Source organism: Corvus brachyrhynchos, unplaced genomic scaffold (assembly GCF_000691975.1).
Source record: "Corvus brachyrhynchos isolate BGI_N302 unplaced genomic scaffold, ASM69197v1 scaffold34, whole genome shotgun sequence".
Classification (NCBI taxonomy): domain Eukaryota; kingdom Metazoa; phylum Chordata; class Aves; order Passeriformes; family Corvidae; genus Corvus; species Corvus brachyrhynchos.
Window position 1 is genome coordinate 4,315,779 of NW_008238126.1, and position 18,033 is coordinate 4,333,811.

An 18,033-nucleotide genomic window follows, 5' to 3' on the forward strand; every position below is an offset into this window, starting at 1 on the left:
TGGTCCTGGGAGGGGGGCCCTGGGGCGTGACACGGGTTTTCCCTGCCCCTGCTCAGCCTCATTCCCCATTGGTTGTTTTGTGTTCCCCTGCCCAGGCAAGGACCCTCGGGTCCCGTGATTGCAGCAGTTCCTCAGCAGAGCTCCGGCTATGCGGCTGGAGAAATAAACATCTTTCTGAAACATCTATCAAGAATCGGTCCATAGATATCTCTTTTCCATGGGCCTCCTTGTTTGATACGCGTGTTACAGTATCTGCACTGTAACAGGGTACAGAGAATTTGTGACATATCTCAGTCACAATCATTATCACACCAAGAGTCAGGTTAAATTTTAAAGTAATTTAAGCAAGTTAAGAAGGAATTTTAAAGCTTCCTAACTTTTTAACTTTGCCTGTGGCAACATTTCTCAATAATACAAGTGTATAACCGAGCCACAAAAAAACCCCAAAAAGCTAAGATTTCTGCCTTTCTTAACAGACCCTTTTCCACGAGCTGTAACTTATAAGCTAATTAATGAACTGAACTCTGCATTTTAAATAAATACACCCTGCAGTAAAAGTGCTGTAATTTTCAAAAGCTTTTGTGCTATTATTCTCCCACAGCCCAACTACTAAGTACTGCCTTGACGCTATTTGGTTTTAACCGTAAAACTCTAAGCAACTTCTTAGTAACTGCATGTGTGACTGATGTCATTAAACAGATGAAATGTCTTATTTAGTCAAAAAAGTGGTAATATCTATAAATACAACTTTATAACATTCAACATCAAGGAATTAACTATGGTCCTTTCCCTTAATATTACATTTTATATGGGTAATATGCAATGTTGCTATTTCCTGCATTTACCATTGGCTTTTGGTAGATTGTAAACAGATTTGTGCAGAACATCATATCATAAAAAGTATTATGTTTATCATAAACCCACTAAAAATCTATAAAAACCCTGTAGAGACTTAAAAATTTATTCCATAAATATTTTTTTTTGTTTCTCTTTCATTCTGATAGTGCCTAACAGCAGATTTTTTTTTTCTTTGAATTAGTTTTCCTTGACAGCTGTCAACATTTCGCTGAAATGAAATAATTAAATAATTATTTAGAAATAATTAAAGAGTTGGTTGTTTTCCTGAGATTTTCTGTTTAGAAATTAACTGTCAGCTACTTCTCTTCAGAGACCAAAGCCTTCAGCTATATTGACTATGATCTGATAGCAAAGCTGGAGCTTCTTGTTATCTTCTCAGACCCACACTGCAGTGTTAAGCCATCTAGATTTTTTCACAATGAAATAGAAACCCCATAATATTTCAGGAAACAAATAAGCAAATGAATCAAACAAGACATCATAAATTAAAATATTTTTATACCATAGATACATAAAATTTCAGCTCTCAGCTCTCACATGTCTTTAAAAAATAGGCATATATAGATTTTCACACAGACAGACATGGGTTGTAAGGACAAATTTGAAATTCGGCTTCAGAGACGTAAGTGTGTAGTATCACTACTCCTTTTTGTAAAGCATTCTAATGCTTATGTCCACCAACAACTCTTTTCTGTGGAAAGAGAAGAAGAAGACTTCTCAATATTGTGGCATTCCCCTTGACTGAATTAGGAAAATATTCTGCAATGCCAGTGGTAGTACCAGGGACCTACTTAGTGAAAAAGATTAAATTTTTGAATCAATTGTTGCTTATTGTAGAAATATGTTATATTACATGAGTGTATCGTACCTTTTATAAGATTATTGTAAAGATTTTCATTTACATTTGGTGTGGGAATTCAACAGGGTCAGCTAGGGGCTTGACTTTAGGTGAACATGCAGGACAGGGTTTCCAGTAAGCAATACAGACAAAAAAATTAAGATAGCACCCATTTATATCTGAGAAAATCATCACAACTCTGGAGGTACTATTTCCCAACATTCAGCTGTGTGGCTCTTCTCCCATTGCCAAAATAATTCCTCTCTTTTACTGCTGCATTAATGTCTTGGTCTTACATCATCCATTCATTCACTTAAACTGTTCACAGTTTTGGGAAAAGATGTACTTTCAGCTCACTTGGAAGAGGCAAAATGTCACACAGATTCTCAGGCTGTAATCAAATTCTCTCTGAGGACAATGAAAGGGGAATTTTTTGTCATTGTGTATGTGTTGTGTGCACATAAAGACATCACAAGCATGAATATGTATTTATCTGACTTTATATTTGCTTGAAATACAAATGTAAAAATTCAGTCACTCAGGCAACGATTTGTTGTAATTTTTCCTTAAGCTAATCTGCTATAATATTTGATCAACAAGTTTAGGAATCTTTTAATTTTTCCAGTTGTATTCTAAAATGGGATGTTGATATACATAGTTTCTGATTATATCAGCACAAAGATGACAATTTTTCGATCACTGCTTATTTTTTGTAGTGTTTTAGGCTTTGGGAATTTGCGTGCATTCTGCTACTTCATTGCATGCATGCAGTCTGCTTCTAAGGCTGGCAGCAAATGTATCTGTACTTAAACAAGTCCCTAATTCCAAATATTTGACAGAGGTTCAGAGTTTCAGGTGTTGCTATAAAACTAGTTTTTCAGATAAGACTAAATTTAATATTGAATTCTCTAGGAAGTGCAGACACTTTTTTGGATGACTCATAAGAGTGGAACTTTATTAGTGTCTTATTTTAAATGGTGAGCTTTCCTGTACAGAAGGACATGGAGCGTGTGTTAGTCCTAAACAGTTAACCACAGAGATCAGTTAAGGCAGGGGGGTTCTTCCATGGTTCTTCCAAGCTTCCAGGAGGATGACCTTACCCATTAGATGTAGAAAGCTACTTATCCTGTTTCTGATCTAATGTGTCTTTCAATCTACCCTATAGTGACGCAAATGGATTGATAGTCTATATCTTAGCCAGTCTTACAAATCAGTAGTAAGTAGTGCCAAGGTAGATGGAAGCTGTGGTTTTTAAATTCAGCTGTTGTTTTTAAACTCACTGCTTTGAACAGGCTGAGAAGATTTTTACATTAAAATCTGCAGTCAGATGAACATAAAAGTAATTTAGGTAGCAAGCCTTAGTAATGTAGTAGGGTAATAATACCTTGGTGGTTTAGGTGCTCCCATTAACACTGACAGCATGAGTCTGATATGTAAAGCTGCTCAGTTCCATGGAAGGTTCCTGGAACTGGCAGTGATACAAGATTATCTGATCAGTTGTTTTGAAATAGCACAAAGCAGCTTACAAAAACAAATATAGAAAATACTGGTTGGATCCCTATCCTTTAACTAAGTCAAACAGCTAGCAAGAAGGCTCACAAGAAATAATCTTTTTCATTTGTTATATGTGAAGCTCTGTAAGAATCTGAGAGCTCCATGAAGAAGGTATGGATATATCAAATATTCTCACTGAATTGCTGAGAGATATTTTTGTTCAAGGCAAGAGTGTTGTAATGGGTATGAAATAAAATTAAAGTATGGCTGGCTTACCAGAGAGAAAACGTGTGATTTGACTTGAAAAATGGTAGGATACCTAGCAATGTTATTTAAAGGGTGCTTGCTTTCACTTTTGATTAATGTCAAAGAAAGTTAGTCACCTTATCCTGTGATCAGCAATATGGCTGGGCTTGTACACAGAAAAACTCTGTTGAATTTGAAGTTGTTGGTAACTATTGTGTGCTTTGTATAAAGCAGAAACTCTGCCAGGCAGTAGCTGGGGTCCAAGTAAAATATGAGTCTGCAGGTAGACACAATGACAGATGGAAGAATGTACTGGGTTATTTATTACCCGATAAATACCTTATTAAAGTGTTGCAAATAATATTTAAAGCTGACTCATTTATGTGAAGTGTTTAATATAAGCGTGTTCTAAGGACAAATTGGATGGAGAATTTATTGCCCTCATTTTTTAAACCATAAACTGAACTCCTTTGAAAGGAAAACATCCTTCTCCAAAAAGGGTCATGTAAAAAGCCACGGTGGCACTGCTGGGGGACTAGAAGCAAGATTCAACTTTTTAGGTTTTTTTTTTCCCCACATTACAGAAAAAGTAGGCATTGTCTCTTCCAAACAGCTATTTATGCTTCATCTAAGAGAAATCCAGCTCAAGAGAGTTGTTATCCCTCTCGCTTACTGAGGTGGATTGCCTTGGATAGGATTGTGATGACAGTAACCCTGTTCTCAGTAAACAAAGTCTCTTGAATTATATAATAAGATCAGGAGGACCTCTCTGCCTCAGAAAGACAGCACTGTCAGGATGCTTTGATGATGCAGCTTTGCCATCTTGCACTCTGAATAGAAATCCTCAGTTTACACATTGGTTTTTTGGGATCCTTCATTTTTTAGAACTTGTCTGTGGATCTGGGTGTTGTTTGTTTCTTACCGAGAAAAGCGAATGGGTGGCAAAAAGATGCGCAATTTATCCTACAAAAAGGTGGATGAGCACAAGTCAGGAGTCCTGTGTCTGATTCCTTGCCTGAATTTTTTGGGGAAAAAAAAATGTGTGGAAAAAAATTTATTATATGCATTGTTACTGTGAATGCTGATAACGTTATCATTGTTTTTAGGCCGTGAGAAGACAGAAAAGTCTTGAACAGAGTATTCAATCTGCACAGGAGACTGACAAAACACTGCGCTTGATCCAGGAGTCTCTGGCTGTTATTGACAAACAGTTAACAGCCTACACTGCAGACAGAGTGGATGCAGCACAGGTCCCTCAGGAAGCACAGGTAAGTTATACACGTTGAGCTCATGTGTTTACTAGTTTTCTTAATCAACCAAAGAGTGTTTGGTTGTCCCTCGGCCTCTCATTAAAGAGGATTTGCAACGTGATCAGCATGAAAGTGCAAGTAAATTTTGTGTAGGATTACTTTGAGAAGTTTAAGCTACTTTCCTATTAAAGTCATATTTTCCTTCTGATTTATATTATATACCAGTCCAAAAGATGTAAAAAGCTATAACTATCATGGAAGACTATGCAGTAATTTTAAAATAACAAGGTTAGGCAATGTGAGTCTTTAAAATCCAGCTCCCGTCATAGAAAGAGGAAACTCATCCTCACTACTCTTGGATGGCTCTTTTGCAAAGTTGATTATGTGGCCTAAGGTTTGTTACTAAATTATTGAAACATAGACCACATTGTTCATTATTTCATCATGTGCACATCAATGTACTTATATTTAAACTTTCACAGCTCACATAAGTTCTGTGGAAAAAGCTTTTTCCAATCTTTACACATGGTTTATTGAGCCTTTGAAATAAAAATGTACATCTAATTATCATGTTTACTCTTTCATTCTTTCTTCTGTAAAGTCTACTTTCCTGCAGCATTGAGGGTAAGAATATGAATGAAATGAAACCAAACATCTGTGCAATAAAACTATTAACACTCTACAATATTATATACCTCAACTTTTCTGTTAAATTCATCTAAATTTAGGCAGTCATATTATGAAAGTAAACAAACAGGGAAAAAAACTGTGGGGAAGTTGAAAATGAATGCTTTTATAATGATTTTAGAAGAGGCATTCAGTTGTGGTTTTTTAGGCATGTTTGTAGAGTTTTCAATCTTTCCAAAAAAATTACTGTCTTGTAGGGAGTAGCTTAGATGGTCTTAAATATACTCAGAGATGAATATATGCAGCCCTGAAAATAATTTCTTCTCTCCTTTCAGAAATAAAGGTTACTGCATCTTTTGAATTAACATGTAGATAGATGTACCTTTCAGTTACTTTTTGTGTGTGTGTGCACTTGTAGGTGCATGCAGATATTTCTATGTGTATGTAGGGACTATAAATTCTATATTTGGAAAATAGGACCACATCTGGATTCAGTCTTATTTTGAAAATATCTTTTATCCTACTTTATTTTATTTTAATTTATATCAGTATAATAACAGATTTAGACAAATTGTTTCAGTTTGAACCCTAGACAATGTTAGGTGCTGACTCTCTTGAATTATTTTTCTCCTTCCCAGAAATCTGAATGGTGTAAGCAATTTTTTTAATAAGATAAAAACTAACATTTTTTTTAAAGATACCTCAGTTGAATTTCTCATCCTGTAATTATATAGAATGAATACATAAGAAAATTTGCTATGAAAATGTACTCTTTTTTTTTATGGTGTGTTTGGACCCTTGTATGCTTCACACATCCATGGATGCATCTGGTTTATGTGCATCCTCAGGTACTTTATCAGGAATTGCTACAGACTGTGTAAAAGTCATTCAGAACTTCAGAAAATGAAGCAGCACAAAACCCAATCAACCTTAATTAGCACACTTTCATAGGAAAATTTCAGCTCAGTGCCTTTGCAGAACTTGTCATTTTTCTTGAGATTTTATTGTCTCATGTCAGGTTCACCCAATTGTATTATATCCACTGTGGGAAAACCAACATAGAGGCTGCTGATTTTTTCCCTTTCATGTTTTTATTTTATGGTGCCAGTGAGACCTAATGAAAAAAAACTTAATTAACAACTGAACAGGTTTAATGCAAATATTGAAGTTCTCTGAAGTTCAGTTGTGAAGTTCTTTAAAATCCTTAGAGGGAAAGGGAATAAACAATCATTTTTACGTGGGTAAATAGACTGAGTCATTCCTCCAGCAAAGAGCCACCCCAGCCAGTGGCAGAACAACACATCTTGAATGGCCACATCTCCTCTGGAGCTTCTGCTGGCACAGTTCTTTTGTAGAGCTGGAAACAGTTTGTTCATGTAAGATACCTACAATAGTGTCTGCACAGCTGGAATGGGAATCTTTCAGTCAGTGGTGTTGCTTTCTGGGCAGGGATCAGTTTATCCATGCTGAGGGGTTTAGCAAACCGTTCAGCAATATGTGTTGCTGAATATGTTCTAAAAGAACATATGGGGAAATTCATAATCAGAAAGCTGCTGAGGGCTTGGGAGCTCTGTGTGTTTGCTTCAAAAATTTCAAGTCCATTTAGAGCATTGATAGGAGGAATAATCTTTGTTTCAGCTGATCAGAAATTAACCTGAGAAAATTATATTTAGCTCCTCTTTTTAAGTGAAATGATCAGTTTAGCTTATTCAGAAACTTGACAGAAAGAAAGGTGAGTCAAATATGTGCTATTCAACTCCTTAGGATCACTTTCTGAATATAAATTCTGTGTGCTTCTTACTCCACCATGTGGCACTGAGAATTTAATGCTAGAGAGCCAGTGTTACCCAAATTATTTGGAATACAACTAAAGATGATGTATTCAGACAAAAAAAACCTAACAGCAACCACAGAGATAATTCAGTTCAGATTCTTCAAGGTCCAATGATGACAAAACCTCGAGTGAGGTAAATTCTAAAGCAATATTCCAAAAGGAATATTTATTTGTATGCTTGATCTCATGATCCCAGTGGAAGACTTTTTCATTTTCTAAACTTACCAAAAAAATACAGAGAATGAAGCCATCATCACAAGAATTTGCAGTTGTTGACTTTTTTTCAAGTATTCTTTAACTGTCAGGAAGAAAACAAATCTTTACCAAAAATATTACATTTATATGAGAAAACATTTTCCAAATAATTATTTGTAGCTTTGTTACTCAATGACTTTTGATGGAAGAGAGAATTTCCATTTTGTACATCTGCTTAGTCTGAGTGACTACATGAACATTTTTACATTCTAGGAGAGAAAATAGACTTATTTCATTTCTCACCTGCATATGACAAATCACTTGTCTGTTGTTCTCCCCAGTCAAATTATATAAGTTGTGGTATGGAGAAGAACTCAATATTGTGTTTTTGAAAAGTGCAAAAGTAATCTACCTTTTCAATAAATTCCTTGGATAATTTCAGTTCTGTAGTGATAAGCACTACATGCCTGGCTGTTTTCTAAGTGAAGGTGGCTATTAATCTATTTTTATAGTATCTTTGTGCTTTGTTCAAAACCAAAGTTAATGTGATGAATAGAATAGCAGAATTGTTCAGTTGCTCAAGGTGTTACTTAACAAGAATGATGCCACACTTCATTGCCTTCAGGCTAATATTTTGGGACAAAGAACTCACAGCTGTCTACTTAGGAAAATGTTAAAGTTACTTACACTTACCTTTCCTCTCCTGGAAATTGTGAGAATTGTTTTGTTAAGCCATATGTGGATCAGTGGTCAGAGGGGAGAGCTTGGTAAGTGTTATTCAGAAGTATAAGCTTACATTTTATTATGTGTTAAGTTTGAATATCTATGCACATTTCTGTACTATACAGGCTGTCACCCTCTAACACATCTCCATAGCATCTGAACACTGTGTTTTTAACTGCATTTATCATGTCCAACTTCCAGTCTTGCCTTATCAGTCATGGTTCTACCCTGTTCTACATTTCTCATTTGGACTCTCCAGTGAATATTTCTTGAAAGTTGGTGTCCATAAGTATGTAGTTTGAGTTAAGACTTACCTGTATGTCATTCGTGCTGTGACATCATCATCTATATGTTATATACTTTTACATATATATATATATATATGAATAAAAATTTTGCAAATTTCCTGAAAGGTTGCCACTGATGGCAAATGAGAATCCTTAACCAGTAGGACACAATAATTTATGCACAATACTATTGCTTCATTACATACAGCACATATATTCTGATGTTCTAGAAATTAAACGAAGGACAAAAGTTTTGCTCTTTGTTAAAAAAAAAAACAGAAAAGAAATAGACAGGACCCACTGAGAAAAGAAGAGATGGGGATAATAGCAGAAAAAATAGTGTTTTCTTATGGGTGTTAAGAAGTCAATGCAATAAACTTGTGAGTCAAAAGAGACACAAAAGTCAAAGTGGTAATTTAAAAATTGAATAATAATGGATATCCTAGGCAGGTGTTATAAATTCTTTTGTATCTCTTCAGGACTGATTTAATCTTTCTGCCTATGAGCAGCAGTAGCAAATAAAAAATAATAATAAAAAAGGCTTTCCTTGCTACAAGCCTTACTAACTTTTCTTTTAATCTTTCCTCTAATGTGTTTGTTCTCTTCGATTCCCCATTTTGATGTCAGAGTAGGTGATGCTTCATCTCTCTCCTGCAGAGCACTTTAAAAAAGTAAGATAGGACAATCTCTATGCAATGTCCCATAATACCTAATTGCTTAAACACTACCCTTATCTGTACTGTGCTGTTCTGACCTATTCAGATAAGAACTGTTCAGTTACATGCTTTCTGGAGTGACTCTGAGGTTGAACAAAGTAAATTGGAAAATGCAACCAAAAACCAGTTCGTTGATGAGGTGCAGAAGCAAACTGTTGAAATACTGGGTGTGATATAGTATATTTTTTAACATTCAGACTTGCTTCTTCCATTTATGTGCAGGTCTAACATCCAAGACATCAAAAAGTTATTTGGCTTCTGGTACTAACTAATCCTGAATCACCACTAGTGTAGTCTGTGTGTGGCACAAAAATGGAAGATAATTCTGTTACAACTCAAACACACTTCACGGGGGAATTTTAAACTTAGACAAGGAAAAAATAAATGCTCAGCAATTAAATAAACCTTCTCTTCTTGATGGAATCATTCTTTTAGTTGACCATTTTTGTTTTCTCAAAATTTGGAAAAATTCTCTTATTTGCTCCAGATGTTTCTGACCATTTGTTAAATAGCCTTATCAAGGAGAACTCAAAATATGACAAATCAAAAGTATACAACTATGATAATTTTAAAAGAAAAAATCATCTAAATTTGGAGCTTTCTGCTAGTCATTTTGCTTTTACAAATGCTTTGCTTTAGGGAAATATTTTAATTCTCAAAATAGTACTGATTAATTTAGAGCCATATATATATTCTTGAAATTAAACTTAGTAAAGACTTAGTGGTTTCATGTAGTTTTGCAGGTCTTTTTTCTTAAAATTTACTTTAATACATTTTCAATAAAAGTTGAATATAAATATGGCATAACTTTCAGTATCAAGCAGTGAAAAACTGCTTTCAGTAAAGTGCGGAAATACATAATACATGATAATGGTATAGAAGTCATTATAACCACATAATATCCATATAAAATGGGCAGTGTATTGTGTACACAGTTTTGTACTTAATAACCTATGAAAATGTGATTAAAAATACATGTATATTAATTTTTACTATAAATGTTACTGTAGTGTAAGATGAATTTATGTGCATATATTTTAAATTATACCTGGTCTTCAGAGCATCTGAAAAATGCTGTATACCATTAAAAAAAGGATTGAATATAAAATCATTTTTTAATGCAGGAGTAATGACCTCAAATGCATCTCATGATGGGAACATATCTTCTTGTCTTTATTTCATTGGGTAATTTTTCTCAGTAGTGCTGTCTAGCAGTTCTGCTAATAATTTCAATTTCTTATTTTCCAGCAATTTAAACATAAATATATGTGAATCATCCTGAAGTATATTGTATTAATATATTTTCTGGAAATTCTTTTCCATTGCATTGCACTAACCAACACTGCTTAAGTTAATTATTTCTTGTAAGGTTGATTTATGGTGAACCAAAAAAGCTGATGTTTTTCTTTGGATCACACTCTGATCTTGCAGACAGACTTAATGTATTTTCTAACACACATTGCTGGTTAAGTTATTATAATAATGAATTGTGTGTCATTGTGCATTTAACTACAGAAAAGTGACACTGAACATAGGTTCTGGTCGGTAGTACACCACAAATTGTGCACTGTTTTAGATATAGCAGAGCTCTCTAAGATGAAGATGATGTTATACTTACAGGACACTTTGATCAGTTTTCTCTCACCTTGCCTGGTGTTACTGTGAAAATAAGAAGAATTAAGAATAGTCAAGCAAATAATTTTTCTAATTTTTTTTCCATGATTAAATTTTAATGTTCATACCAATGAAAACTGTTATTTTCCTTCAGAAAAAATAAATTCAGTCCCTTAATCATCTTTGTCACCCTCCGCTGGAGCCTTTCCTGGAGCTCCATGTTTCCCTTGCACTGAGAAGCCCAGAGCTGGACACAGCACTCCAGATGCAGGGCTGAGTAGAGGGGCACCTCTACTCATGCTGCTGGCAGTGCTGCCCAGACTAGTACTGCTGTTCAACGCATTTCAAAATCAATTGTTCCAAATAATGTAAACAGCATACAGTTTTCCTTCAAACCTTGCAGATTGCTGTCTTTGTTTTCCAACAGAAAATACAATCTGAATTAACAAGCCACGAGATTAGCTTGGAAGAAATGAAGAAACGAAACCACGGTAAAGATGCTGCCAAAAGAGTGCTTTCCCAAATTGATGTGGCACAGGTAGGGAAACTTTATTTACTCCATTTTTCCTTCATTCACTCAAATCAGTAGTATGAGTGGTACTATTACTCTGCCATGAAGTGTTCTTAAGGTATCTCCTCTGCTTTAGCTGTTCCTTTCTAGCCAGAAGATCAAGAGCGATAAAGCATACCATCCATACCTTCTTACCACTCATTTTTCTGTTCCAGCCTTCCTGTCACATTGGCAGCAGTTCTAGGGTGTGCAGGACTTTTGTAACCAGCTGGTAGGGACACTGTATAATAAGGGGTGCTTTGAATGTGCTGAAGTTTCAAGACATAAAACTACAGTGAGGCTTTTTTGATAGAATTTTTGATGTATTTGAAAATATTTACGGTTAAAAATATGTTAAAATATTTGAAAATATTTAGTAGAACTGCATTTGAAATACAAATTATGCTGAGCTATACAACACAGACATCAGTTTAAAATGTTAAATAATGTGTTATTTCGTCTATCTTAATAGACACAGAGAGACCTTCTTGAAAATGTAGAAGATTGAATAAACACCAGAGAAAGAAAAACATTTTTACCCATTAATGATGGGCTCTTGACTATTTTGCTGGAGGTTTTTTGGTGGTTTTGGATTTTTTTTTTTTTTTTTTATGTGGCAAAACAAACTGTCATAATTCGTTAGAAGGACAAATAATTTCATTATGGCCATTTTTTAATTCATTCCTATCAAGAATTTCTAGGCACCTCAGTTTGGGTTTTAATTTTTATGGGTAACATTAATTGCTTTTTAGCAGTTAATTAATTTGCAATTAACAAATTGACTTTTTCTAATGTTTCATCTTATCTGCAGGACTAGCTTTTCTTTGTTGAGAATATTTATGTTTTCTCATTTTTCTGCCTTTCTTCATACTAACTCACCTTCTGATGGTCTCCATGGCAGCTCTGAAGTTGCCCTTATTTCATCAGTGAAATGCAGGCATCAGATGACCGTGTAAATAAATGTTTGTAAGTTTGGCAACATGCAAGGGAGCATTACCCTTTTATAGGTGCCTTTTCTATTAATCCACCTCTGTGCAGATATTTTTTTCTTTGTAAGGTTTCTCTAGATGACGATGAGCATCAGTTTGAGTTTTGAAAAATTGGTGGAGGTCATCTTGACAGACTGCTTTGCTAACATTAGATAAAATGTAAGCAAAACGTAGTAATTTACATGCATAATGTAAATATCAACTACCAAAACAGGTAGAAGCTGAGCCCTTTGTTACAAATATTTATGACTATATTTGAAAATTGATCCTGGCTTTTTGTATTATTGTAGGCTAAGAGTTAAGTTCTGATTTTTAAATTTAAGAGGGAAAGTATGATTAGCAAAATAAAAATCTATTTCTGCCGTAGTGATATAATACCTAGTTAGTTCTAACAAACTGAGAATTGTTACGTGAAAGTAAAATCTTTTCTAATGAATAGCTATTTTTCAAAATTCAGTACTGAATGCTTTTCTAGTCAACTTTTTGAATACATCCTTAATTGTCTCTTTTCTAGACTGACTAATATGTTAAAGCATACTGAGACTTTTAGATAAGCAGAATGATAAACCTGTCATTCTTCTTTATAAATTTTTTATTTTAAAAATTACTTTTTGAAACAAAGTGATCAAAAATGAGCACATTATTCAGGTACAAAATAGCTTAATACAATGACTTCTATGCTGTGATAGGTACATCATTTTTGTTTTCTTTATGATCCAAGTTGTTCAAAATACCCACTTTTCTTGTTTTGCTGCTTTTAAGCATTGAGATGATATTATTTTAAAACTGTTGGAGATAAATATAAGTATATAATATAGCTGTTATTGTTATCTGTGAGAACTCAAGTGAGAGTGCTAAAAGATAATCTAGATCACACTTGTATATCAAGCTTAGTGTTTTCAACACAAATGGTAACTGATACAGATGCTGTAATGCAAGATTCCCACAGGATTTGATCTTCATCAAAGTGAAGTATCAGAAGAGAATGAAAAACTAATTATATACAAATTTAGTGTATGCAAACACATTGAAGAAAAATAAGACCACTTATTCCTACCCTTGTTTCCTACTTTTATTCCATTGCCCATTTATTTATTGACAGAAAGACTTCCTTTCTTATCTCATTGTATCTCAATGTCATAAAAAGCATTTAGTGAATAAATTTGTTGGAAGGAGTTGCTGGATATTTACATATTTTTGTGGTACTCCAGATTGTTTGCTGCTCATGATTCCTGCCTCCTTTTCAGAAATCTGATAGATGTGGGAAGGGTTTTTACCCATGCCTATGTATAGACCAATTCTATGCCTTATTACAGTATATTGAAATTTGTATAGCACAGACCACACTGTAGTGGAATAAAGAGTCCATGATTTGAAGATAAAAAAATCAGAAGTGTGTTTGCAGATGCTGAGTTCCTATTTAATTACTTTTCTTAGTGACATTTATTCTTCTTTTTTGTTCCCCAGACAGTTGAAAAACTTATTCAATAGTATTTCACTCTTTACTTCTATAGAGAAATGAGTTCTTTTTGAAGTAGATAATTAAAATTCCTTTTCTTTGCTTTATTTTTAATTATTTCCCCTCCCCCTGAGCTAGGGATCATGTGAGCAAGCAGTCTAATTAATGCACAAAGATAGAAAATTGTGAAATTAGAAGCCAAGCTTGTCACAGACTTTTTTCTGCCTTCAAATTTCTTTCTTTTTATTCTAGGTCAGGCTTTTTTTTGAAATTGAAATATAAATCAATTTTATACTCTAAATCTTGGGGTTTGTGCTAGACCTACTTGCTGGCAAGCCACTTTATTTAGGTTTCTTTGAAGGTCTAAAAGATTTGTTCCTCATACCAAGAAGCAGCAACTGATAGAGTTGAAGAGCATTCCCTCTACAATGTGGGTGGCTTATCCTCAAGCCATTAAATCTCTCTTCTACCCATACCCGTGAGCATTTTGCATATTGAAAAGTACAAAACTTGTCCCTTTCTTTATGTGTCTATATGGGCTCTTTTGCCACAGGCTTTGCTACATCTAGTGCCCTGGATGATGGAAGAATTTTTATGCTTCAGTGAAGACCCAAGATTCTCTGCCACTGGCATCTTCCCCAAAAGTTTTATATTCTTTTAATAAGAAACAGTTGATTGGCAATGGATTCTAAGTGTTCTGTAACAGGACTAAGACTTGTTGTGAGCATTGATTTGATTTCACACTTGCTACTCACCCATGTTTACTTTTCAGAAAAAGCTGCAGGATGTGTCCGTGAAGTTTCGCTTGTTTCAAAAGCCAGCCAACTTTGAGCAGCGCCTCCAAGAATGTAAAAGGATTCTAGATGAAGTGAAATTGCAGGTGCCCAAGCTGGAGATGAAGAGTGTTGAGCAGGAAGTAGTACAATCACAGCTGGATCATTGCATGGTGAATATTTAAAGATGCTGTCTTTCTATCGGCTTTATGCAGAGAAAGCTAAAAATTACAGATTATTGTCCTAAATTCAGATGAGAAACAAAGTATCAGTTACACAAAAAAATCCAAAACCCAAACAAAAAACAAAAATCCCAGAAAAACAACAAAAACCCCCTTCAAAACTCTAGCCATGCACTTTCACTATGTGAGAATATCAGTTAGGGTCCCTTTCTAATTCTCACTTCTCATCCTGCATGTGAATTTCTCTCCCTGGATTGGCTCTGTTTTACAAAATATTCTGCAGTCATGGAACTCTGTGATGAAACCAAAAGAGGTGTTACAGGGCACAAGTCTATTCTAGTCAGGAAACACAAAACATAATGGAAACCCCTAGATTAAAACTTCCATGAGGTGGCATGCTATGACTTTCTTTCAGCTCAAGAGCAAAAGATGACCTGAACCTGTCCTAAAGAATATGCAGAAAATCTATACATATGCCTTCAATATCACTAAAATCCTGTTCCCCTTTACTCTTGAAGGGAAGTCAAGCTAAACAAAGTGTTCTTGATGATCATAAAAAGAAGATTGTAACAGCAAAAATAGCTGGTTTCTCCCTTTTTTTTTTTTTTTTTTGTTCTGCTGTATTTCTTCTTGTTTGTTTGTTTGTTTGTTGGGAGCTTTTTACGTTGTTGTTTTTTTTTTTCTGGGGCAATGGCATGCCTGAAGATTTCCCCCTCCCAACCTCTTTCAGACTGTGAATGTAGAAAGAATTTAAATTAAAAAAAAATAAACATGGGAAAAGTCAATGTTACTGCTTTAGATCTTTGTTTTTTCTTAAATGAAATTGCTCTTAAATTAATATTCTTGTTAGAATGACATTCTTATTAGAATGACATGGTAATTAGAAGCTCTGTACTGAATTAAAATGTTTTCACTCAGCAGCTGGCTTTTGCAGTCCTGACGTATTTTGTGGAAGACTTACAGTGATTTTAGAACATCTTTAACTACAAGGAATCTCATAATATTCCTATTTTCAAAATCTAGTTGTAGCATATCATCAGAATGTAGACAATGTGCATCATACAACAGCTTCCTAATTTCTTGACAGGTTTTCAGTAATGAAAAATTTATCATCATATTAAGCACTTAGAAAGCAGGTGGACTATATACATGCGACCTTGAAGTAAATAAAATAGTAATTGTACATTTTAGGCCCACTTCATTTTGTTACGTTTTTATGTAGGTTTTTTTAATTAATTAAATTTTTTAGAGTATGACACTTACTAAAGGTAGGGGTAATCCTCTATCCTTCCAGTCTCTAGGTTTAACAGTATGAAAAAAAATGACAGATTTTACAATTAGTGACTATTTGTAGTTCAAATACATCCAACATTCTGTATGAGTTGACAAAAGACATCTGTTGTAGTTTTAAATACTGCATTATCTAAGTTTGAGAACAACCTCTGTCACAGCCTAAAAAAATTAGTAATAGTGTGTACTTTTTTATGTATAACATTTCTAACACTGGTTTTAGTGACATATCTTTGAGCTCACTCTTCATAAAGGTGGGCTGTTCTGAGTTTGTTCATTTGGATTCTGAATACCATCAATGGTCTTTTCTAGTTTTCATCTTTTAATGGTGGTGTTTCACTTTTATCTTTCTATTTGATTAGAAATTATATAAAAACCTGAGTGAGGTGAAGTCTGAAGTGGAAACAGTGATAAAAACTGGGAGGCAGATTGTTCAGAAGCAGCAGACAGAGAACCCAAAGGAACTGGATGAAAGGCTTACAGCTTTGAAGCTGCAATATAATGAATTGGGTGCAAAGGTAAGTTCTATGTTTTCAATAGAAAACCATGTACTGGCGAAGTTAAAAATAATCTTGGTGTGTAAGGAAATGGGGTTTTTTACTGGTTCCTTTCAAGGTTCTCCCAGTGGGACAGAAGGAATGGAGGCAAAGGCCGTCATCAGCATGGCTATTCAGTTTCTCTGAGGAAAAAAGCAACCATCTAGGAAAATAAAAAATTCTTTTATTACAATTTAAAATTTTACTTTCTTAGTACGGTAATTTTTTTTCTTTTGAGTTCATTGGTTTTTAGAGTTCAGATGGGCAATGTTGTTTCATTTTGATGCCTCAAAGAGTTACTTCAGAAAATTACTTAGATTGAGATTTACTTAAAGAGCTACTTCATAAAAGAGAAAATTCTACCTTTTAAATTCATTCTGCCTCCGACTGTACAGATCTTGAAGTACATAATTTCCATTTCTTGCTGTTCAAAAATCTGTTGAACAAAAAGCTCTTGCCACTGAATCTTTCCTTGGGAGACACTTGTGTACCACCATGCTTTGTGGCTTCTGCACTTGCACCTAGTCAGTTCTTGACATAACTATTCCCTGATTTAAATTTCAAGAACCCCATTTTCACTGTATCTTAATATGAAAGCCACTTCCCAATGGGAAAAGGTTTTGTTTACTCAATTTTTCGTAAAAGTCAACTAAACAGAGTCAGATGGACAGGCTCCTAACCAATATTAACAACACTCAGAAGAGGAATTGTGGCACTGTCCTAAAGAATACTTCATTTAAATAATTCAGTTAACAACTATCCTTCATTAATCCTTTTTCTCCCTCTTGCCCTCATTAGAACTATTCAAAGAACTAAAACTGTAGATTAGAGTAAATTTGGTGCTGTAACTGGATGTCTGATAATTGTGAATGACAGATAATACCTGTCTGTTTATTTCTCAAATTTATACATTTGAAAAACACAGAACAGAAAGCAAATTCTTAAATTTTTAGATAATAAATTATTTAAATCATAAATTATTAATGGCTAGGAAAATGAGCGCATGGTAATACTGAGAGTCAGTATGTGGTTTAAACAGATAATGAGAATCAAGCCCTGGTGACTATAGTATGATAAAACAATAAGAGTTATGTTATTTTGACAGAGGTAGTACTCATTAGGGAATCTGAATTAAAACAGTTCTCTCTAGCTAGAAAGTAAAGGTATTAAGAGACGTCAATCTTTTGAGTGTCAAGAAAACTGGAGTCTGCTTCATTAGATGTGGATAGCTGTCATTTGGGATTGGATAACATGTTTGGGCTCTCCATTATTTTAGAAAGAGCTGTGGCATTTATTCCTGCATTATTTTTAACTTAACAGCAAACAGGTGCCATTATTGTAGGAAACCTCTCTTAACTAATGAAGGGATAAAAATGTGCCATTAGGGAGCCATTAGTGTCTTGAAGTGAGCCATATTGCAAATTAATGTGTCTCAAAAATTTGCAGTGCTTGGCTTAGCTCTGCTGCCCTAGATGTAATTTCTCACATTTACTTTTACACAGCATGGTAATTAACAATTTAAGAGAAAGTCACAGAAGCCCAGATATATAGAAATAAAAGAATTGGATAGCC

General features: G+C 34.4%; 1 protein-coding gene across 1 annotated transcript in view; it reads left to right on the forward strand.

The window, feature by feature from the left end:
* The window catches only part of DMD (dystrophin), an 896,220-nt gene that overhangs the window by 247,832 nt on the left and 630,355 nt on the right, over positions 1-18,033 (forward strand). Inside the window, exons 29-32 of the mRNA XM_017733467.1 lie at positions 4,543-4,704; positions 11,110-11,220; positions 14,453-14,626; positions 16,288-16,443. Of these exons, the coding sequence (XP_017588956.1) occupies positions 4,543-4,704; positions 11,110-11,220; positions 14,453-14,626; positions 16,288-16,443 (603 nt within the window). The remainder of the gene's footprint in view (positions 1-4,542; positions 4,705-11,109; positions 11,221-14,452; positions 14,627-16,287; positions 16,444-18,033) is intronic.